The sequence below is a fragment of the Pelodiscus sinensis genome, chromosome 17, assembly GCF_049634645.1.
Source record: "Pelodiscus sinensis isolate JC-2024 chromosome 17, ASM4963464v1, whole genome shotgun sequence".
NCBI lineage: Eukaryota > Metazoa > Chordata > Testudines > Trionychidae > Pelodiscus > Pelodiscus sinensis.
Genome location: NC_134727.1, coordinates 24566027 through 24590674, shown reverse-complemented (window position 1 = coordinate 24590674; position 24648 = coordinate 24566027). Strand labels below are relative to the sequence as shown.

Sequence of the window (24648 nt, the reverse complement as noted above, 5' to 3'; positions counted from 1 at the left end):
TGGCAAAGCAAAATGGTGGGAGCCTGATGTGGCCAAAAAAGACAAACCAGAGTTTTCACTTAAAGGGGCAATGTCTTCTCTTACTCAACCACTGTTTTGGCTCTTTGCCTGTAACAGGTTGACCACCCCTACCCTATTCTGAAAATTGCACCATGAAGGCTGGCTCTTGTATGACATGTCCAACTCATTGGCCAATGGAGATTGGGTAGTAATGTTTCCAAGACAAAACACAACTTACCAATTCAGGGATGGTCCCTCTACAAATGTAAGAGTAAAATTAATTTCCTAAGCAATACTTAGGCTACATCTACACTGCAGGCTTCTTGCGCAAGAACCATTTTGTGCAAGAGTTATTGTGCAAAAGGTCTTGTGCAAGTGTGTCCACATGGTCATGTGCTTTTGTGCAAGAGCATCCATGGCAGTGTGAATGCTCTCTTGTGCAAGAAAGCTTTGATGGCCATTTTAGCCATAGGGGTTTCTTGCGCAAGAAACCTGTTGCCCATCCACACTGCTGCCTTGCGCAAGAAGGCTTATTCCTCACGGGGAGAGGAATAACTTGCACAAGCAGCCCTCTGTTCTGACACCTTACTGTAAATTTACTTGCGCAAGAACGCATGTACAGTGTAGATGCTCTGCAAGGTTTTGCACAAGAACAGCTGTTCTTGCAGAAGAAGCCTGCGGTGCAGATGTAACCTTAAGGTATCATCACAATATATCCTGTATGTAATGGCTGTTGTAAAGCTATGTTTATAGCCAAGGTCTTTACCAGATTGTCTCTAAACTAAAAAGTAATCAGAATCTAGTTTATTTTAGGGGCACTCTCAACACAGGCTGTGCCAGACATGGTAAAAGGGCCTCACCAAACAACTAGTTCCAACTGTTTTTCTGCTTTGGCTTGAATTACCCTTTACCTAGAGGATGAAAAGCAACCTTCTGCCATACTGTGCCTTAGGCAGCTGAGAGAATGTGCATGGAGTGTCCCTAGTGGAGAGTGATAGAAATGTAGCCGTGTTAGTCTGGGGTAGTTGAAGCAAAATGCAGGACAATGTAGCAATTTAAAGACTAACAAGATGGTTTATTAGATGATGAGCTTTCGTGGGCCAGACCCACTTCCTCAGATCAAATAGTGGAAGAAAGTAGTCACAACCATATATACCAAAGGATACAATTAAAAAAATGAACAAATATGAAAAGGACAAATCACATTGCAGAACAGAAGGGGGATGCGGGGGGAGGGGGAGGAAGGAAGGTAAGTGTCTGTGAATTGATGATATTAAAGGTAGGGAGAGTGGGATGTTTGTGAGTTAATGGTATTACAGGTGATAATTGGGGAAACTGTCTTGGTAATGGGTGAGATAGTTCAAATTTGAACTATCTCACCCATTACCAAGACAGTTTCCCCAATTATCACCTGTAATACCATTAACTCACAAACATCCCACTCTCCCTACCTTTAATATCATCAATTCACAGACACTTACCTTCCTTCCTCCCCCCCCCCCCCGCATCCCCCTTCTGTTCTGCAATGTGATTTGTCCTTTTCATATTTGTTCATTTTTTTAATTGTATCCTTTGGTATATATGGTTGTGACTACTTTCTTCCACTATTTGATCTGAGGAAGTGGGTCTGGCCCACGAAAGCTCATCATCTAATAAACCATCTTATTAGTCTTTAAAGTGCTACATTGTCCTAGTGGAGAGATGCAGTGAAATTCTTTTCTTGGAATGCATATTGTCTTTGTGACAACTATCACTGTGCTCACAGGGTTGGCTTTTTAAGGAGAGAGACAGTGGACAGGGAAAGAGCAGATTTTGCCCCTCATATACCCCACTGGCTGGCATTTAAAGGAATCAAAAGATAGATAAATTGGCATGTGGTTTACCGTTTCGTTAACAGAACTGTAAGAACACTGACTGCACCTAATACGTTAATAGCTTGGTATTTATCATAGTGAAGAAGCTGGTGCTGCTTTGTCTGGAATGAATCAGCTTCATATTAAGTGTTGGCCAAACACATAGAAAATCCTGAAAATGATGCAAACAACCTCTCAGTTTTACATCACCATGTTGGCTACTATTATAGCCTGTGCTGCTGAAAAATTAGTTCTCTTGCTCTTTGATTTTGGGTTTGAGTTAAATTTTATTCCTTGTGGAATTCTGCAGAACTGCACCCCCACAGAACCTCACCCTCTCACAATCAGGGAAGCTGCAAAAGGAGGCCATGGGCTCAGTTTTAGGGACATGGGACACAGAGGGTTATGTGCCACTGCTGCTCTCCCTTCTAATTTCTGTAACTGTACAGCTGCCCAGCTGAATGAGGCCATGTCTGGGTTCTGCTGGCTACAGCCTCCAGACCCTAGTGCCAGTGCTGGGAGCCTTTGGGTAAGAGAAATGGGGGCTGTGGGGAGAAGAGGCAGTGGGGAAAAAGGAGGATGGAATAAGGCAGGGGAAGGGGAATAGGAGATTGGCATGGGGCAGGGGGAAAAAAGGGAATGGAGGAAGGGGGAGTGACACACAGCAGCTAGGGCTTCTGTTAAGCAGACCCTTTACCTGACCAAACTTAATCCCCCACATTGGACACACCAATAAACCACAGACCCCTACCCATCAAGCCCCACTTCCCCCACAATCAGCCCCACTTAAGCCTCCCCTGCTGAGCCCCAATCACCTTCATCTGGACCCCCAGCAAAATCTCATTGTCTCTGCAATCAGAAACCAGCTCCAGTGCATCTAGATGTTCAAAGAAACCTCACACCACAGCCGGATTCCCCTTTGGCTCCTGCTGAGCTGAGTCTAACCATTCACAGCTGATGGGGAGGGAGAGGGGGAGAGAACAGATCCAGCGTGTTTCTGGAGCAGGCACACCACTTGCATGATGTCAGGGTTAGGTGCAGCCTCACTGCCAAGTCCCAGTACTGGGGAAAGTGGGTGATCTCTCACCTAAGTGCAGCTAGTGGCCTGTGCACCTCATGCCAATATTAGAGCCAACTTTATTTACAAAATTGCACAATTTTAATATATTGTGCAATTATTTTTAACAGAATTCCCTCGGGGCACTGAAAATAGCTACAATGTCTAAGCCCCCATGACAAAATTGTGGTAAGCAATAGCTTTTGTATTAGTAAGCTTAGTGGCAAAACTCAAAGGAAGACTTCCTAATACTAGACTGCAGTATAAAGGTTTTACTGAAAAGACAGGCTTCCTTTTCAAGCTTTCAGCAATTTCAGGAGCCCTTATTTTTCACCCTCCCTCCTTCAACAAACTCATCAGTTTCAAAGCCTAAACAACAGGCTCCTCTTTCTACAAGTAAAACTGGTGAAAAGTGTAAAACAGCCTCTTTTTCATACAATGCTCTAGAGTGTGATTTTAGTGAACAAGCAGTCTAGTCTTTGTATCAGTTCCCATAATGGATGTCAGGGAAAGACTGTTTCTACAAGCTGGGACACACCAGTATTCTTTCTGCTGCAGGCCAAAGCACTGCTACTGCATTTGCTTTGCCAAGCCTAGGACTATTTCAAGCTCTGAGGGGCTATTGAGCTAAACTATGGGAAAATAGCCGCATTCTGATGCAATGCATCTCCATCCTGCTCATAGAGTCCCACTAATCCTTCATCCCACACTTAGGATATGGATACTTTGTTAATCCTCTGGTAAACAATTCCAGCTGAGTGACCACCCACAACTGTCCTTTCATCACAGGGCAGAGGAAGCTGCCATTACCTTAATTTTACCTGTTCTGGAAATAAAGACAGCTGGTTGACTTCCACCGCTATAATGCCCACCAGAAGAAATAGAAGCTGGGATTTGCATGAACAAGCTAATAAAGAGACTGCTGCTTGCTAAACTGGTTTCCCAAGAAGGGGCAGTTAGGTTTATACAACACAGGCTTTTAAAGTCCACTACAGACAAATTAACTACAGGTTGTATCTCCCTAAACCAGGTCTTTCTCATCCGGCATGTTGCTGAATGAGAGCACCCTGGGACAGGAGGGCCAAAGCAAAGCTGTTGGTAGCAGGGCCGGGCAGCAACAGCCTGGCAGCGGTAGTGGTGTGGCCAGCGTACTAGGGCCAGGGCAGCCCGTGCATGCTGACCTGGCATTAGGGTTGTCAGGTGTCCAGTTCTCACCTGGACAGTCCATTATTTCTGGCCCTGTCAGATTTAAAAAACCCAGAAAATACTGTTTTTCTTGGATGGAAGGCCAGTAGGGACATTCTTCCCCTGCTGTGTCTGGTAGGGGAGGGGAAGGGGAGAGCAAGGAGCACGGGGATTCTTAAAGGTACAGCAACCTTTTTTTGTGTTTGGGGTTTGTTTGGGTTTTTTGGGGGTCAACCAGGCTTTTTCCTGCCATATTTGGGATTTTTGGTGAAAGCATCTGGCAAGCCTACCTGGTGGAGTTTTGCTGCAGCAACCCAATTGGGGGCTGCATACTGGCCCGGCCCTGGGGACAGAGCTGGAGCAGCCTGGTCCCAAGGGAAGCCCCTTTGGGGCTGTGGCAGCAGAACCAGAACCACCAAGCTAGGGCCTGGGCAGCCCATGCATGCTGGTCTGGCAGTAGGGTTGTGCTGTGGGAGCCCAATCGAGGCTGCGGGTAGGCCTGGCAGCGTGGACAGAGCTGTGGCAGCCTGGCTGGCAGTAAGGCCAAGCAGCCCTGCAAGGGAAGTGTATTTTGGGCCACTGACTGCAGTGCCATGGCAGCAAACCCAGGGCTGCTGCAGGTCGGCAGCCCAATCGGGGCCATGCTGTGCTGGCTGGAGAAGCAGTTATGGTAGTGGGTCAGGTCAGCTGCATCACCCAGCCAGCAGTGGGACTGAAGGAGCCAGAGGTAGGATGAGGGGGCCAGTGGCAGGAGAACTTCCCTGGTCCTGGCAAATTCCGGTTCCCTTTTTCCCCCCTAACCCCCACTGGACCAGGGAGGGCCAACCTGTAGCACACCACACCACCTACTCTGAGTACTAGCCCCATTTAAAAAAATGGGGAAACTGGGGCACAGAGGTGGTCGCGGGTCTTGTACAGAATAATGACAGCTGTGACTAACAGCCTTCCCAGCTCTCTGCTTAAAGCACAACTGCTTTTAGCACTCACCTCTGCTTATGTGAACAGCTGCTAAGTAGGCAACCTGGAGACTGGCTGGAGAACATATTAGGGTTCCTCAGAATTATGCTGAAGATGCAAAGGAAAAGAGGGCTCATGTTCAGCACAAGCCACCACTTCAAACTCAGCCCTTTTGACCTGCTGTACTTTACCAACTGATTGCCATCTTACAGCGCAGGCCCGGTGAGGGAGTACAAAGGTTTAATTGTTGCTTGCAGTGAGCTAGCACAGAGGTAGCTAGAAGCATAAAGGAGGGAGGGCTTGGGGGAAAGGGTGGATAGAAAAATCTTGTACTACCTACAATTTCCATTTTGAACAGCTGTCAAAATTAGGATACAAGATAAATGCAAGGGCTGCTCCTTGTTTACTGAAGGTGCGTTAGTCCTACAATGGGGTCTTACAGTGGAAATTCCTCTTGCCAAGCTGGCACCAGCAAGTATCTCCACATTAAACTGTTGTGGAAAACTCCACCCCTCTGCATCAAGGCTGATGGGATAGGGATCATACAAAGCTTTCTGCACTGGAGCTTTTTATATCAAGTGTATTTTAAGTGTATTGTGTCATTATGCAGTAGCTCCAGAGGAACGTCACAGCCACTATGTTCTCCAGAAGATAAAATAAGTGAATGGGAAATGGGCTAAAGCAGGGGTGGGGAACCTCAGGCCCAGGGGCCACAAGGATCATGCCCCTCACCACAGTACAGAACCTGCATTGGGGCTCCAGCTGCCCACCACAATACTGGAGCACACAATCTACTAGACTGCCCCTCCCCCCGGGCTCAGATGTGGGAGAGGAATGCTTCTCAGTCAGATAAGAGGTTGGGGTTTTTTGGGGGGGCTTCTCACTGGTATGGCCCCCAACTGATTTTTCTGTGGGACAGCAGCCCCCAGCCCTAAAATGGTTCCCCACCCTTCAGCTAAAGAGATTCATTTGATCACTAGCCTCAGTGATCTCTACAGCCCTTGACTAGATTGAGGTGCACTAAGAATAGAGTAGACATAGGAACCAGGTACAGAGTGTGGTACATGCATTGCATTAACCCTAGGGCTGGAATAGACCTCAAAAGATCATCAAGTCAAGACCCTGGTGCAGAAGCAGGACCAACCTGGGCAGATGTTCGTCTAACCTCTTAAAAATCCTCTCATGACAGATTCCACAACCTCCCTTGGAAGTTAGATTGTAGAACTTAACTACCCTTGCAGTTCAAGTGTTACTCCTAATATCTAACCTAAATCTCTGAGTGCAGATTAAGCCAATTACGTCTTGTACTACCTTCAGGAGAGAACAATTGATCATAGTCCTCTTTATAACAATCTGTAACATGCTTACACAAAAAAACCCCCACACCCTACAATCATTCGGAGATTAGCTGGAGTGTTGCAAGCAAGACACAAGTAGTAATTCTTCCATGCCTCCTGTGTAGGCTGTCAAGCAGAATAGTGTCCAGTTCTGGATGCTACACATTTTAAGAAAGAGGGACAAACTGGAGAAAGTCCAGAGAAGAACTATGAAAATTATTCAGTCTACAAAATATGATTTTATGAGGGAAGATTAAACAAATCTATTTTTTCAGTCTGAAGAAAAGAGGCCATTATAATAAGTAAAAGGTTGTTACAAGGAGAAGACAGACAAACAGCTCCTAACCTCTGAGGATAGGACAAGAAGCAATGGACTTAAATTGCAGATAGGTTCAAGTTGGACATTAGGAAAAACTGTGTCAGGCTAATTAAGCACTGGAATAAAACTGCTTAGGGAGGATGTGGAATCTCCATCAGAGGTTTTTAAGAGCAGGTCTGAGACACATACCAGAGATGATCAAGGTCAGGAGTGGCCACATTTTAGTATGGAAAGTGTATGGCAGGCCATGAATATTAATGAAACAGTGGGTGGAGATGCAGGCTCAGGGGTGGCCCCACCAATGAATTCGGGGTACAGGAAGGGACTCGGGGCTGGGGAAAGGGAGAGAGATCTGGCCAGAGATGTGAGCTCTGGGGCCAGAGATGAGGGATTTAGGGTATAAGAAGGTGCTCCAGGCTGGGACTGAAAGGGATCAGGGCTAGGGCCAGGGTTGGACACTAGAGGGGTGTTTCAGGGGTGCAAGCTCAGTAAGGATATGGCCTTTATCTGTAACCATATTGTAAGGCCTAAAGCCTAAGGTCTTCATCTGCAGACAGATTGAAAAAGCAGCAGGCATTAGCTATAAAGCACATAGAAGGAGTCACTCCATCTAAACTACATTACCATAGTGTGATACCAGGCTGTTAAGGAGACCCTGTCTTAATGGCACCCACTATCACCAGATAAAGAAACAGATCTCAAAATAGGTAAGGAAAACTTCATTTGATATAGGGATGTAAAATGTAACCAATTAAGCAGAATCCCATTCCCACCTGCGCTAGGTAGCCAACCTCTGTTCCTCTTTGCATCACTAGTATAGCATTTTGTCTGGAAAGGAACTCATCAATAAAAACAAGGAGATGTGGCTCATCTCTAACTGGTGGGGTGAGTCACTGAATGGGAAGTTGCCTATTGTAATGTGACACACAAGTGTTTACTTAAACTTCAGTTGTGGAATCCTCATTCTATGTCAGTGGTTCCCAAACTTTCCGGCATCATGCCCGTTTTGATTTGAGAAATCCTCATGCCCCCCCTCCCAAAAAATAGCAGCAAAACTTGGTGAGATTGACGGGTGTAGGTGTGGCTGGATCGCCTCACACCCCCCTGGAATTTCTTTACACTCTCCAGTTTAGGAACCCATGTCCATCTATGGTCCTCACTTTCCTATTGCTTGTATGATCTGTCTGGTTTTTAATTGTTTCTGCCTTCTGTATAATTTTTGCTAGGTGTAAATCAACTAAGATGGTGGGGTAGGATTGTTTAGGTAATTATTAGTATGTTAACTGGTTAGTCACATTTTAGTAAAATAATTGGTTAAGAAAGAGCTAAGCAAGACTCAAATTTCACTATGTAAACTGGGGGTCAAGACCACGAGCAAGAAAGGAAAAGAAGGAACCAAAAGAATAAGGAGAAAACAGCTGGACAAAGTCACTTCCAACACATAGCCTAAGATCAGAGCTGCCAAGAATCCTCTGCACTACTGTGACGTGCAACCAGAATCCAGATGAGACTGATCTTACCTGGCAACAGGGGAAGTTAGCCTGCCTCAATCAGGATTGGTGAGCATGGCACTATGTGCTTTGCATGTATAGTCTGCTTGCTTGGGAATTCTTCAGTGAGAGTGAGGATTTTGCTATGTAAGGTTCCCTCATTGCTAAAAGATCCTGCAAACATGCAGGAAGTTAAGCCCTAAGCCCTAGGAATTGGGTAAAGGTAGTTATTTAAATTTACATGGCTACACCTTGAACCGTAAGAGCTGGATAAAGGTGTGTGCCCTGAGAGCGTGGTAGAGACAGAATTGTGCATGGGTAACAACTCCAGGCAGTGCTTACCTCAAGCAGCTCCTGGAAGCAACAGCATGGCCCCCTCCATGCTTATGCCTAGGTAGAGGCATAACCCCTGCAGCTCCCATTGGCTAATGTGTTAGGACCAAAACTAATCCCAAAGAGCATAAAGAGAAAACAGGAGCTTAGTTTTCGTAAAGCCATACTCAAACGTGCCAAATCTCAATCCAAGTAGTTCATTATGACAAAGGATTTGGATAAACCCCACAAGCTTTTGACCCTGTAACTCTGGTACAAGCTCTTGTAAAGCTAATGCTTATACACCTATACTACACCCTCTACATATGCTACTTTTAAACCAGAAAAGTTTAGATGTAAAATAAATAGGAGTGGGAGGTAAAAAAATCTCCACAGCTGAGGGTTTCATCTCAGTCACTGCACATGGCCCTGCTAATGAGAATTTAGGTACCCAATTTTATTCACTTGACCTCCAGTATTTTATTTAAAAGTATATTTTACATATAAAAAGAGTTTGTGCTAAGAAAGTGGGAGGTCCTGCCATAGTTTGAGAAGATCACACTAAGCTCTTTCAGAAGCTGATATTGCTAGTATTAGTTTACAGTTAAATGTCAAGCTAACTGCAATTTGGAGCCTGCTGCTACTGCCTCTTCTAACCAATTAAACACCCACTTGTGTTAGCCCTCCTGGGTAAGCAAAAGTTGTATTGTTACTTTTATTCAGATACATATAGCTCCCTGTACATAACCTTTAAATAGGTCCACATTAACTCCTCAGAGACTAACATTTATAATTATACATTATGAATTCTAAATGAAAATCATTATGAAGTAAAAAGCCCTCAAGCATTAATAAAAGGACTCGAACTACCCTCTGATTGGTGGTATTATAGGGTATTTGACACACAGGAAAACTAAGGCACAGAAGTTAAATAATTTGCTCAAACTGCCTTAATGCACTAAAAGTGAGTAGAATCAAAACTCCCACCTTCCAGTCTCAAGGTAAAACTATTTGACAAAGCTTCCCCCTTTTAAGAAACCCACAACAATTTAAATACTTGCTGCCATGGGAGTGAAAAGGTTACACCTGTTGCTCCCAAGAAAATACACTGAGGCCAGTGACCCTTTTTGCAGGCAGGTACACAGCAGAACTCTGGTGTTACTTTTTTTAAACCTAACACAAGTTTGTATGATCTGTTTCCTATACATATTAAGTACACGTGTCAGAAAAGTAAATATAAATTTGCCAGATAGACCTTGAACTAATTGACTTTAGTAGACATTAACTTATTAAATTTCTCCTGTCTCCAAAATGGACTTTGTCCCTGTTACAGCTGGTAGCTGATGCAAGGAGAGGGAATTGAGGCTATAAAAGTCTAGCTGAAAGGTTTGGGAGAACTCATTCAGGACTCCAGCCCCTTCCACAAATGTTACTAGTAACTAGCAGCCTATCCAAAGAAGATGCAGTGTTTGAAAGTTATAGCACTCTTACTGTTTTGTGCAGCCCTACTGACGCAGGTAAGAACAGGAAGAAACATTTTATTTTAAATTGTCAAGTAATTACTAACATGAAAGTTCACATACTTGCATACGTAAAATGCCTTGCACTATTTAGAGTTAGTGTATGTTTCAGTTGCTTCAGCAAGTGAAGGAAGTACAAGCCAGAGGTTTGAGGGCAGCAGGAATCAGGAACTCTAGAGATAGTATCTCAGCTCTGATACCGATATGGTCAGTCAGTTTAGACCAGTAATTTAGTGTGTCTGCCAAAGTTTTTTCATCTCTGTATGAGGATGTCTGCTTCCCTCTCACAAATACTGGAGAGCCTGTGTTATTTTTTAATATAGAATTTTACAAACATACCAAGGCAAATAGACATTCAGTAAGACTTATGATCTGACAACCAAATGAAGCAACTATAAACATACAGAGACAAGTCTATTAAAACTATGCTTAATGCTAACCATGTCAGGAAGCCACCATTCCTTCATGACAATTGTATTTCAATTCTATTTCAGACACACTGTGCTTCTTTGCATCATTCAAGCTCACAACTAACAAGACAAAGGAGGATGACTCCTTTCTGGAGGGGGATTTCCCTCAGACCTATAGGAGCATTATGCAGGCATGACAATGAATGCATCTCAATGCTGTGCAGGTAACTACCCATTCCTACGTAATTTATGGTGAATTATCACAGTACTTGATTGTTTTCTGTACAAAAAGAATAGCTGCAGCAAGGATTGGAACAAGTTCAGCTCTCTCAAAATTAGTTTTCTTAGTGCAAGTGGCAAACAAAACAGTTTGCAGGAGCACTGGCGATAGACACAAGGCAGGTGAGGTAATATCTTTTATTGGACCAACTTCTGATCATAAAAGACAAGCTTTTGAGCTACACAGAGCTCTTTTTCAGGATTGGGAAAGGTTCTGTTTGGCTAAATACAAGGTGGAACAGATTATTTAGCGTAAGTAGACAACACATCCTAAGACTATTCCTACAAGACTGATTTAAGTGATGACTGCTTCTTAGCGATAAAATTTATCACCCTTCAAACAAATGGTGTCATTAAAAAGCAGCATCTCACAATAAAAGGACGACACATTTTTATTTAGATGAGGATAAGGAGTTCAGAAGTCTGAACATGAATAAGTCCATATTATTAGACAGATGGAACAGGGCCTCCCTTTCCCATTTCCTCCAACTATGTCTAAACAAGATGCACCAAATACATTAATACTATTAAATAATGGAAGACTGACTCATGTGGGAGAACCCAGGCTGGTGGCAATATGCCTAGCACCCTACAACCCTAATCTAGGAAGAGATGCGGCTAGTGCCGAGGCAGCGCACACTACACATTCATGGTGGGAAATTAATAGAGAATAGAAGTCAAGTGTTATTTTCGATACATTTGTGAGAATCTGTTATAAGCTGTTTGACACAGCTGATATGTTGCCCCTCAGCTTTTCAAAGAGGCAAGGATAGGTGCTGAAAAAGCTGCCTGTAGATTAGAAGGAAAAAGCATTTCGATTACACAGTAGGGCATTCAGCACTTGTGCAATTCATCTGCAGAGGAACGAGTTTCAGGCCATCACTTTTTACAATACATTTTTACACCCTAGAAACCAAACAATCCCTCCCTGCCAACAAGAGTCATTGATAGCCTCTTCATTTCCTCAAAAGTGCTTTTGGAATATGCTGACCATTAAGATTTGAGAATTACTGTAAACATACACACCAGATTTAAATTCAAGTTGCATAGGGAGCTGAACTAAATGAACAATGCTATGTGTATAGGTATACTAGATGGAGACCTATATAATTACATCAATCCAGGCCTATAATGATTGATATACCTTTTTTGCAGGAAGAATCGCTGTTCCCTAAGAATTTCCTGTGAGTGACCTGTCACGAAAGAAGATAATATTGTTTTTACCTCTGACAATGTCCTACCCTATATATGAAATATTTATTATCAACTATCCTTAAGTGAGGACACTTTGAATTATGCAACTGCATATATTTAATATTTTTAAGATGAACATTTGTTGTATGAAATGATATAAGGGTTTCATGAAAGTTGAAACAATGCTCTGGTCTGGGCTCCTGAAGACATGCTCAATAGAAGACCTTGCAGTTTTTAAATTGTTCCTTTTTTCCTATAAGATAAAGATTTGTATTTAGCAAATAGAGTTGGTCTCTTGTATTCAATGAACAAAGAAAGCCACAGTGGGGGTGCAAGCTGGAGAGGCACTCTCAAGGAGTGTGTATATGCAGCTGGACTATGGACATTTTACCCTTTGGCCTGGTGAATACATAAACCAATCATCTGTCCCTCCCACTGACACCAGCCAACAGCTCTCAGGCAAGCAGCCCTTCTGAGAAAGGGAACAGAGTGAGCAACTCTATTAAATAAGAGCCTCAAAATAATAGCAGATTCGTTCCATATGCCAGAAAAATCCACTGATGCCAAACTGCTCAAATAAAGAACAATTTTAACCGAGTAACTGCTGCAGGTTTCATCAGCTTAATTTTAAAATAAAATATTTCAGCAACAATTACCTTTGCATGCTGATCAACTGGGCTGAAACAAGAGCATTTTCACTGAATCAAATGAATTACAAAATAAATTTGGGCACCATCTGCATAACATATATTCTTCTCTGCTGCGGTGCGTGGAAAGAAATACTAACAGGGCATGAAGACCTAAGAGAACTGAGCTAGAAGATGTAATACCACAGAGGAGAAAGCCTACACAAGATAAAAGCACTGTTTATAAAGTTTAATACAGAAAATCTATTTCATATTTATTAAACTTAGTTTCTCCAGTTACATTACATTTTGCATTGTACAAAGCATTTTAATGACACGGTAGTTAAAAAGATCTTTACAAATTGAAATGTGATACCCTTTTCTCCAAATATTTTAATTGCCATAAATTTGTTTAAAAATACACATTAAACGCATGTTTCAGACACTAAACTTTCTATAATCTCAATACCACAAAATACATAGAATATACTATACAGATGTGGAAAAATCTAGTTAGTATATAATACTTTGCTCACCATTAACAGCTTTATTACGTGAAATGCACATACTGACTTAAAAATCCTAATTTTGAGCCCCAAAGTACCCTTTGATATTTCAAACGTATTGCAACAAATAAAATCACAGTTTTTTTGTTTTTTGTAAGTTTTGGTTGAAAACCGATGCCTAGAAACAAAATGTAAGACATGGATTTGTCATGTACAAAGCATAAGATAGAGACATCCTGTCATTAACAGTACCTTTCTGCATGATTAACCAGGGCTTTGAAGCAATAGGTTAAAGTTACCTTCCTCTGCCCTACTCAACCCTCCTCCAAAGAAAAAAACCCTTCTTCACCAAATAATATTAAATTTCAAATAAGATAAAGGATCTTTAATAAATATATAAGCACTTTATCCTCCATATACAAAATTTCCTCAAACCATTTAAAAGGGGGACAAGATACAAATGTCAGTAACTGTGCTTGCAAAAGTCATGTCTGGTCCTTGTAGTTGAACTTTCAGATATTTAATGCCAATGCAGCCAAAAAAATATGGACTACAATACTTATGTGTACCTAACTGCATGATTTACTAAGGTTATATCTAAATTAAAGACTGAGAACACTTCAATTTGCCAGTATTGACTCTTAATAAATATGGAGAGTTACATCAATTGGAATGGATGAATTTCCATTAAGTTTCCAGATGGAATTAAAGCAGGGTAAAAAAATATTACATGAGGATAGCCTATATAAACTCTATTCTGCAGCAGTACTTCAAACTGCTCAACAGTGTATTCAACTGAAGCTCAGCTGAATATTGGAACACAGAAAGAGGGAATGCTGTCAATCTCAAAGTCTAGTCTTTGAACTGGCCAGGTTCATCGCTCTAGCACTCTCACAATGAGAAAAATCTCTTATTTTTATAGATGCCCTTCCTCTTTCCTCCTAACACTGCTAAGTTTAAAATGGCATCACAGACAAAACTCCTTCAAAAATGAGATTTGACAACATGATTTTTTATGCACTTCCATCTCCAAAGAATCTCCTTACAATAGTCTGTGTTTAACAGAGTTGGCTAGCAAAACCTTTGGCTACTCTTTATTTAAAGATAGCTAATGTAATTGTGTTTTTGGAAATATACAGCTTTCTATAATACTGATTGACTAGATCTAAAGTAATTCAATCCTTGACCAAAATATTTATGAAGTATTTGCTAGAACGCTAATATCAATTATTTGGAAATTACTTACTCCCCAATGGGAAAATTAATTCAAACTTGACTTGCTCAGGCCCTTTTGTAACTGTTTTAATATAAGCACTGCTATCAATGACAGTAAATTTTTCCGCTAGGTAAACAAAATATTAAATAAAGCAAAGGTAGTCTCCTTCTACTAGTTTGGCAAACTACTCAGTCAATGCCTAAGGCTTTATTTCACTTGCCCCAGGCAAGTATGAAATTATATTCATAAAGTACTGACTCTCTATATGTTGGGGTCATTCATAAATACGTTAGTTTTTTTTTTTTTTTTTAAATCACAGCAATCAAACCTCAGCAATATAAAGAATATACATTGCACTCCTGTAGAATATCAAGATTCATCACCAGTAAGATGGTGATTCAGCACTCAGTTTAATAAATAATATATCAATATAGTCAGTTGCACTATAATCTAAAAACAAGTATAACATATACTTTGGACAGACTGCGTTCATTTATATATCTATATATATAGACACACACACACACACACACACACACACACACACACACACACACAATATAAATTGCATACTGCCGTCAAAAGACGAGAAGAGAGCCATCCAATGCGCTCTGTTTTACGGCTAATAATTTCAAATCAAAATAAATCATGGGCTACTTTGTTCTGATGTCCTAAAGGCTCATTAACAATTATAAATGATGCAACTTGTCATTTCTGAACCTGAAAATTTGACAGCAAATTCAAAATAATTTGTCTGAGCAAGCCTAGTCTGATTATTAAGCCTTTTTTTAAAAAAGGGTTCACCACTGGGGGGACATAAAGGGATGAATAAAACTTCAACACTGATATGTGTAAATATATAATCATCTAAGGAACCCTTAGTACCAGGGGTTAAGGATTCCTTCATGGCAAGACACTAGAGCATGTTGCAATAGCGCTCAAGTGATATGAATTTTACATATTGATGATTAAAGATTAAAAAGGACAGATTTGTTAGCCTGCATTTTGGCAGAGAGATGGAAGTTTATGAATTATTTGCATTGTGTTTTAACTTCTGTATCTGGCAAAATAAAATTCTCTCACTGAAGCAATAGGTAATCCCCAAGATAGACATGCTTTTGGAATTGTCAAACTGAGTTTAATCCATTTGAAATGGCCAAAGATAAGGGAGCTTTTGTTTTTTAACAAGATCATTGCATATGTCTCGCGTATATAGAAAACCTGGGACAATACTCCAGAAGGCATTTCACCAGAACGTATACTGTTTAGCTCATTGGGGTCCCCATTTTGACAGATTTTAAAAAAAGTCTTCTGGATTTTTTAGACAAATATTTAAAATCCATTGGATATAAAGAACACACACCAAACTGGTCTCTTAAAAATGTACCACTCAATGATACTGGTGAGACTTGGGTTAAGGGAAAAAAAACAATATTCCCAGAGATGAGACTATTTCTTCTTACAGCAATGGTAATGGTTCATAATGGAGCAAGCTAGAAACAGCCATGCTGGCTACTGCAGCACTATACAAAAAACAAAATCACAATGCAGCTTCTAAGAAAGTATTTTTATATAGCGTCAAAAGTGTGCTAGGCACTTTAGAGTATTACAAAGGAAAAATAGTTGACAGTGTCCCATTAACCAAGATGCAGAGTTTGAGAGTAGAGAAAGTTCCATCTCTAACAGTGAATGTAAGCTGAAGTATAATGGGAAAAGTCATAAGTTGGTTAACTGTCTCCATATGTCTGCAGCAAAGCTTTTCTGGAAGTACAAATAATGTTGGAACACAAAAAGGAAGCTCTATGAATATGCAGCTACAGTTCAGTGAAGTTACTAATTTGCAAAACTTCTTAACTTTTAAAGCCCATAGGACATACTGCAGTACTAAGTAGCATAGAATTCTATTCCTTCTTTTCAGATTGCCATCATTTTGGCACTTGACTACAACTACACACAAATTTAGTGCAATAATTTTCCTGAACATGCATGTTCACATCTGGTAGAAGATAAAGGGACAATGGGAAATAAAAACAAAGCAGCACTTCACAATACCACTCTAATGGGTTCAGAGTTTGACTCTGTAAAAGGAGACCACTGTAACAGGAAGTAAAGTTTCTATGACATACACTAGGACTGTTGAAAAGAAATGGAATTTTACCAAAAGTACTGCAGAAGACCAACTCCATACAGTATATATGGTCCTGCTGTAAAACTTCACCTTGTAAACAATTCATAAAATCTTCATCTAAAAGTAAGGCATAAGGCACACCAGACATGATAGGGACACTAAGCAATATTGAAAGGAGTATAATTTTTAATCTTTTACCTAGACAATAACCTTTTGTGGAAAGGTACTTTGGATTACAACTTTTAAAAGCAGCCACTTGGAACTCCATGCAGGATTCTTGTTGCACCATCATACTTCTAAAGTGAATATTCTGCTCCCCTCAGAAACAGCTGACATTAACAAGAGCCTCTATTAACATGGAGGCAAACAGAAATTTTAAATAAATTCTACATCAGAACAGTTTCACAATGTCCCTGTGAAAGATGAGCTCTGCACCCCACAATAGCCATTATGGCATGATTATGTCCATCTATTAGCAGACCCAAAAAGGAAAAATGGATCTTAACACTTATTATGATTTTTGGTTTCCCAGTCAGTCAATGGAAATAATACAGACAGTTCTAGTAGTAATTATTTACTGGTTCTTTCAATTGTTAACTTGGCTGCTTCATTGTCAAATAATTACAAGCAAGGAGACCGGTTTTAAATGGAGATATTAAAAAAGCACAAGATTGTCCAATTATGAAACATTTCCAGTATGCACCTATCAGAGGCTGAAGCTCATTCTCACTCCATTACTTCAATATTGCATTAAATGCAAGTTTACTGTAATGTTTTGTGATTGCTATAGTGTTAACCAAGTGTTCTGAAATAATCTTGAAAAAACAACCCAAGTTAGACATAACTAAATATCTTTCCATATACATCTCTTATATTTTCATTTAAATGAAATATCTTAATGTGTAGAAGAATATCTCTGGAACTTTTCTTAATTTAGTACAAATTCTGCAATAATAAAACTGTAGTTATTTAAGATTTGAGTCGTAGGCATTAGACATGAAAAGCATGGTGTTCCTAGATTTTAGAACCTATCAACCCTTATTTTCTTTAACAAGCTCTACCACCACAAGACATTACAGAGTAACAAGCTCACGCAGTACTTAAATAAAGTGTCTACATTTAATCTCTGCTAAGTACTTGATAGGGTAAGTTTATAGGAAGAAATAGCTAAGTCTTAAAAGGACCCATAGCTGGGTTTCGTAAAAATTTTTAAAAACAAATGAAAATAAATAAGCTTTAAAACTGATTAGGTATGTATTATTGACTGGAATTCCAATCCCACTACAGAGCAATGAAGCCATATCTTATTAATATGTAGCCGATTTTAAAATATTTAAATAACTTAAAAAGGAGAATACTGAAGAAGTCTGTTAACATGATATGGTTTGGGGTTAAACATACAAAGAAGGATGGGAGAAGTGAAAGCATTCCTTGCTTTTAGTGTCAACTATGCAATGTGTTATGGCAGTCTTCCTTATTGACATGACACAGTGTTGTGGAGAAAAATCAGAGGCAGCAAGAAAAGTGTGTTCTACTTTTGATTCCTTCAGTTCAAGATATCACTTAGCATCCAGACGCAACCAGTGTAATCCCTGTCGGGTGTAACGTACTAGGTCTGTCATGATGCTTGAATTAAAAATCAGAGGGCCCATAACTTTATCCAGTTCAGCAAAGAACTCTAGAATGACAGGAAAAAATAAATCAAACTATGCACATTTCCTTTCACATTTACTTACTTCTCTTTGGAGAACGTGGTTTTGAGGAGAAAGCCATTTATTATGGGTTAACAAATTACACCTCTCTCCCCTGATGTCATCTGAGAGATAAGAGGTGGAAGGAGGTGAAAACAGTACAGGAATAAAAAACCATTTTTGCAGTAAAATGATTGATAAGAACAGATGGGAAGGTTTTACAAACTGATGTTCCCATTCCCAAAAGTGGTAAATTCCCCAAAAGATTTTGCATATTCAATTAATACAATTTTAAAAAATGCGAATATAAATCCATATTTGTAAGTTAGAAGTTATAGTAAGCCCCCAAAATTATGTCTGCCTATATTCTGCCAGTGTAAGGCTTATTTATATCATTCAGCATCAAAAGCATAGAAGTCTGAGATATTATTGCCTTAGATTTTCAATAATTATCCCTCTTTCCTACAGCAAAACACCAACTGCAAAATATGCCTTGTATAATATTAGCGAATTTGCTCAATGTGAAAGATCTACAAGCATTTATGGCACAGTTCAACACATGCAATTTTACAGACTCTACCAAGTCTTACCTCTTTGCTCTTTAGAAAGCTGTTCAGCTTGGTCCCAAATTTCAGTGGCATAGAGGAAATTGGATGTAACCTGGACATAGCTGGCTGCCATCTGGTGGATTCTCTGTGGGATAGTTACAGAAGAACTGCTCCCTGAAGAGTTCGATGCCCCCGAAGAGTAATTCCCTGAATTTCCTGGAGACAGCTTCGGAGAGACTGGAGATGGCATACCAACAGGCTTGCTAGTTTAAAAAAAAAAAAAACAAAAGCATGATTTTTAATACACAAAATATCAAAATAGGTATGTATTCTGACATATCAAGCTGCATAATTTATTAATTTGGAATTAAAATAGTTTGTACTTCCATCCTGGGATCTCAAGTGATTTACATTTAAATTAAGCAACAAAGAAATTTAAGTGACTTTTCTGATGCCTTATGAAATCTGCATGAGAATTGGGAACAGCATCTAAGGTTTCAAACTCTGTGATTTAACTCTATGACCAAATTCCTTACCTTTTAATTTAATTATTTTACTGAGGAAAGTTTGATAAATGTACGTTTTAAGGAATAAACTTGATGAAAGAATAAAATCAGAACCACACGAAAAAGAGCTACATTGCCATATATTGTCAAATGTTTAATAGGTTGAGAAATTTAAAATTGTATTAGATTTTCAGATTTGTATGTTCTCTGACTACACAGATAAATATATCAGAATATTATTCCTAGAGTTTACGTACAAGCAAATTGCTCCCTGTGCAGTTGGTAGTCCTGCATGTATTGCATTCTGAATACAGGCAGTCCCCGGGTTACATCAATCCAACTTACGTTGGATCCCTAGTTACAAACGGGGGGGCGCAGCTAGTGCGGGGTGCCTCCCCCACTGTCATCGCCTCCAGCGGCGCGGGGGGCACGCTTCCCCCCAGCAGATCAGGGAGATGCAGAGCTAGCGCCCCGCGCCTCCCCCCCTCCCCCCGCAGCAGACCAGGAAGATGCGGAGCAGCTTTTCTCGCCGCGGAGGACGCGGGTCTGCTGGGGGGAACAAGACACCAGCCAAAAGGGGGTACCCCAGAGCAGAAAAATTAAGTTCCTAGGGAACAGCAGGAGCAGCAGGCAGTGAGACCCATTGTGTTACAGTCCCCACCTTGAGAGCAACAGCTCTTTCCCTCTTCAGCACTAGAGCTGTAAGTATCTTGTTAGCATCACGTGAAATTAACAAGTCCCTTCCAGCCTGGCAGAGGTGAAGCTGAAAAATTACCCAGTGGTGTGGGTGGGCAAGAATGGGGAGGAGCAGGACAGAAGAGGGGATAAGCCCCAGCCCCACACCCTGGCTGGAGCGGAGCAGGGTAAGCCCCAAGGGGATGGGTCTGGTTGCAAAGTGGGTGAGTGGACAATGAGGACCCACCTGTGGCTAAACTCCTGTTCCCAACACAGAATTTTTCTTTAAAATTAATCCTGTGGATAAATTCTCTCTCACACACTTCACAGGAAGGGATTTCCATTTTCTGCTCAGCAGAATACAACAACAGCTTTGATTGTATCAATATTTCACTGTGCTCTCCAATGACTATTGATTACACTTAATACCCATTTCACTGAACCATCTGTAGCAAATTCTATTTGGAACAGTAATATGTATTGAATAAACTTTTTTTAGTTATAAAAAACAAAGATTCTGACTATTAAATGAATAACTGGGATCTTTCAGGTACCCCAAAAGGAAGATTTGGATATAGCATGAAACACTGAAACTTATTTTAATTAAAAATTGATCATAACCAAAAAAACCTTCATATCAAAACAGTATGTGTTTTTCTTAGAATAAGGACATTGTATGAGAATCAGGGTCTTTTCCACCTAACTCCAGCTCCCCGTCCCGCCCCCCCCCCCAAATATGTACCAGTTCTGACTTGCATACAAATTCAACTTAAGAACAAACCTACAGTCCCTATCTTGTACGTAACCCGGGGACTGCCTGTATATCATTTCAAGCTCAAATGGTTCCAGGCATTTTAGGAAGTCTATAGTTCTCTTAATGCTGGAGAAGTAAATGGGTCATATTTGAACAAAACCCATTGAAATTAGAGCTGTATATTAATCCAGTACTAGAGGGCATAGACTTCTACTGCAGTAAGTAGTTATTTAAAATTCCGGCTCGAGTGCTTTCAAAAACAGCAATTTTACAAAATTTACCTGAACAATTAAGTGAACATATTTAACAGTTATCCAACACATAGCCTGGATCCTTATAGAAATACAAATGGCTAATGAAACTTCAGATAAAATTATGTAATATGAGTAAAGAGTGACTTTATAAACCCTACTCTGACACTTTATTGTACATAACAGATGGAGGAAATAGTTTTTACTTTAATTGTTAAGAGTTTGGTTCTCACAGGAAAGATACATCTAGCTAGTTTAATAATCACTGAAATCAGTTCCTTCAGATTGCCTTTTTTCCATTCCCCTCTCCCTCAAGTTTTAAAAATGTCCAAATCAAGTAGTTTAATATACAAGTTACAAAGCTACTTACCTTCCCATGCCAGGTGATGGTGCTTGAGAGTTATTATAGGAATTCTGTTTAGGAAAAATAAATTTGCCAGGTGATTTTTAAATGCATGTTAATAGCTTATTAAAAAAGGTTTTTACAAATGAATACTTTTGTGATAACCAAAAGTCTGAACCATTATGGGAGAATTAAAGCACTTTAAATTTCGACAAAATATTCAATTTTATTGCTGAAACTAAGACACCAAGAATTTAATTGATCTGTCTATAGTACATAGCAAACAGCTGGGATTAGAATTCATGTATCCTAACTTGATTCCTTCCACTGACCACTAGACTGTATTGCTTATGGTGGCAAGTTTCATAATTTTTTCCAGCATTCTCCTTTTAACAGCAAAGTGAAGGCTGTTAACACTGGTACTGGGCAATTAAACTCCTTCCTCAAAAGCTAGAAATACCTCAGCATGCTGCTTTCTCTATTAAACGCTAGGATTTCTGAAGAAAACTATGAGCTTCCAAATTAGGTGCCTAATTCCTACTGACACCTTGGAAAATCCCAGCCTAAATTCAGATTAAGCAATTTCATCTAGGGATGTAAAAAAAGAGTAGTCGATTAGTCGACTACCCGATAAGTCTAGGCTTATTAGGTAGTCAAGTCAACTATTTGGTTCCTCCCCCGCACTTGCTTGCTACTTCTATATCAAAGCCAAGCAGCTCTTACTACATTTAAGAGGCAGAGCTGCAGCGAGGTAGGTCTGGGACCTGGCACAAGCCAGGACTCAGCAGCCCCGGCTCGCGCTGGGTCTACAACCTATCCCACTGCAGCTGTGCAGTTTAATGTAGTAGGATCTGGACTGCTTGCGTGCCCAGCTCCTACTACATTTAAACTGCAGAGCCACAGTGGGGCCCCTTATTAACTAATCATGTACACCATACAAATTATATTGAGTACATGATTAGTCAATTACCCGCTTCTTAACATCCTTAATCTCATCTAGAGCCTTTTAAATGTCTTAAGTACCCTATCAGGGACTAGATTCAAGTGAGTGAGCTGGAGAAATGTGTTAGTCTCTGGTAGTAGGTTTAAACCAGATCCAGACTTAAAACAGGTTTTTACTGAAAATTCTAGAACGTCTCATGGGAGTATCTCATAGGGGTAGCTGTGTTAATCCAGAACTTTAAAAACAATTAGTGGTCCCATGGCACCTTAAATACTAACGAAAATATATAAAATCATTGGAGTATGTGAAAATTCAGGCAAGCTGGCTAAGAAAACTGACTTTGGAAGTTGTTGGATGAGCTACAAATTATTTACTTCACTATCATCTTCTGGACAGCTGCAGTCATAAAATGTACCTCCAGAAACAGAATTCCCTTAATATCATACATGAAAGTTAGGTTAAACTTTGTAATGTCTGCAACCAGGAAGATGTTCTTTTCATCCTCTCTGAAATCTGCTCAATTGTTTATTCGTTAAAGCAGACAAAAAAAATTACTATAAATGGAAAATTATGCTAAAACCATCAGGATAACAACAACATTGTGGTCATGCTGCAAGTAGCCACCCTTCCCATCTTGATCAGTAACAAAAAAGAAAATTAATGTTCAGTGTGTTAGAATTCAACTTTAAGGGCCACTTATCCAGACAGAGGCATATTGAAGTACATTTTAGTTGAAAATCTAAGGTACTCTCTTGATTTCTCTCAATAATACAGAAACTTTGTACCTTTAGATGTTCTGTCAGTGTTTTAGAATATTTCAATGCACTCTCCTTCTTCAGCTTGAAAAGCCTTAGATATAACAGGGACTGGCATCGAAGACTAGCCAAAGAAAAACAGCAACACATTTACAATGAATGTGCATACCACAGTTCAGTAATGCAAGTACTCAGCTAGCAGCTGTGTGTTTTTCAAGCATACTATCTGAAGTTCAGAGTTAAACTTTTGTCATCAACAGTAGCACGATTTCATTTTTCAGAAAAATTAAAGAGTCTAATCCCGAGTAGGAATATAAGATTATTGGACAAAAGCTTATCGGATAGTCAACTAGTCACTTATCCCCCTTGCTGCTTCTATCAGAGGGAGAGGAGCAGTGGGGCGTGGGGGGGGAAAGAGAGCCATCTTAAAAACCAGTTCCCCCCAGCACCCTTTCCACAGAGGCCAGGGGAGTAGCAGGGACCAGGCGGGAGTACCAGACACTGTGCCTCTTCTTTTTAAATGTATTAAGAGCCTGCCGGCTCTTAATAGGTTTAAAAAACAGAAGTGCAGCCAGGGGACTTGGCACAAGCTGCGACAGCTGATTCGCGGTTCACCCCAGGTCCCCCCAACTGTGCTCCAGCCTTTTACGTTTAAGGCTGGTGTGCAGCCAGGCCGAGGGAGGAGGCGGAGAGAGAGACCTGGTTCTCAGCTGGCTCAGCTCACAGAACCAGGAACTAACCCTGCTGCAGCTCCCCCTCTTATAGATTAGTCTATGGAAAGTCCATCAACTAGTTGGTTAAACTAAATTTAACATCTCTAATCCTGAGCAAAAGATCTCATTACATGCTCTTCATTGTCTTTGTTTACATAACCAGTTCTGCTCACTGAGTTGATATTACAACCAAGAATGATCTCCTAGACTAGCGAATAAACAAAATAAATATATTAACAATAAATGAAGCCCATTACACCAGGATATGCATCACAACATGTAGCATCTGACATCATATTTCCCCCTCCCTCTTCACCCAATGCCAAACTGATTCCTGTCCTTTCTGCTCTGAAGCAGCCTGAACAATTTGGAACATTAAGTGACTGACATACACAGCACATTGACTCATCAGTAGGTGGGCATAACAGGAAGATCTTTGGGCTCCACTAGTCTTCTACTGATGCTTCTTTCAATCCTAAGGGTCAGTATACAGTTCAATTTCAAGACCAGCATTAAAAGGTAAAGGCTCAAATCAGTGTTCTATTAGTCAAATCTCTCTCTTAAGCAATAAATGTCAATGTCCCTGTTTCCCGAACAATCACTACATTATTTAATACAACCACTATGCTTTATGGAACATTGAGCTTCTCAGAAAAGAGCAACAATGGCAGAGAAATAGACATTTAACTTGATAGTACACTGTCAATTTCACATAAGGCGAACATTTCACATCCACATAAGTGTGAGCATGGAAACAGAAATTACAGATACATTAATGCTGCAGTTTTAGCAATGCAGTCTAATTCTACTTACAAATTTGCAAACATTAAAAAAAAGTAGTCCAAAAAACTGTGCTTTAACCATGTATGACTAATATTAAGTTGTCATAGCCAATGATCAGTTTTTTTCATGTTACGCGCTCTCCCCACTTATCCCTGTCCATCTCACTGACCCCCCATCCGAGAGCTAGGCTCCCAGGAGGGAGTAAGGCTGTGGACAGGAATATGGGAGGGTATGCCATGAAAAAATTGATCTATGGCTATGACAAGCTTACTTGAATCTTTGGACATAACACACACA

At 40.3% G+C, this 24648-nt stretch overlaps 2 protein-coding genes across 8 annotated transcripts in view; one reads left to right on the top strand and one right to left on the bottom strand.

Moving 5' to 3' along the window:
- Positions 1-9861: 9861 nt before the first annotated feature.
- Positions 9862-12197, top strand: LEAP2 (liver enriched antimicrobial peptide 2). The gene is made up of 3 exons (XM_025187452.2): positions 9862-10027; positions 10525-10664; positions 11875-12197. Exons 1-3 carry the CDS (start codon positions 9971-9973, stop codon positions 11909-11911), a joined length of 234 nt encoding a protein of 77 aa, XP_025043237.1. The 5' UTR covers positions 9862-9970; the 3' UTR covers positions 11912-12197.
- A 577-nt stretch (positions 12198-12774) lies between these two features.
- The window catches only part of AFF4 (ALF transcription elongation factor 4), a 110753-nt gene continuing 98879 nt past the window's right edge, over positions 12775-24648 (bottom strand). For all 7 annotated transcript variants that reach the window (XM_075900325.1, XM_075900327.1, XM_075900326.1 and 4 more), the window contains 4 exons: positions 22886-22979; positions 21185-21228; positions 18671-18891; positions 12775-18067 (listed from right to left, as the gene is read on the bottom strand). In XM_075900325.1, coding sequence (XP_075756440.1) covers positions 17949-18067; positions 18671-18891; positions 21185-21228; positions 22886-22979 — 478 coding nt within the window. In that variant the 3' untranslated portion in view covers positions 12775-17948. The remainder of the gene's footprint in view (positions 18068-18670; positions 18892-21184; positions 21229-22885; positions 22980-24648) is intronic.

Excerpts from the sequence above, each read along its gene's own strand:
- LEAP2 (XM_025187452.2), top strand. The coding sequence starts at position 9,971 with ATGCAGTGTTTGAAAGTTATAGCACTCTTACTGTTTTGTGCAGCCCTA. Across the intron at positions 10,028-10,524 it reads GTGCAGCCCTACTGACGCAG|ACACACTGTGCTTCTTTGCA; the intron begins GTAAGAACAGGA and ends ATTCTATTTCAG. Across the intron at positions 10,665-11,874 it reads TGCATCTCAATGCTGTGCAG|GAAGAATCGCTGTTCCCTAA; the intron begins GTAACTACCCAT and ends CCTTTTTTGCAG.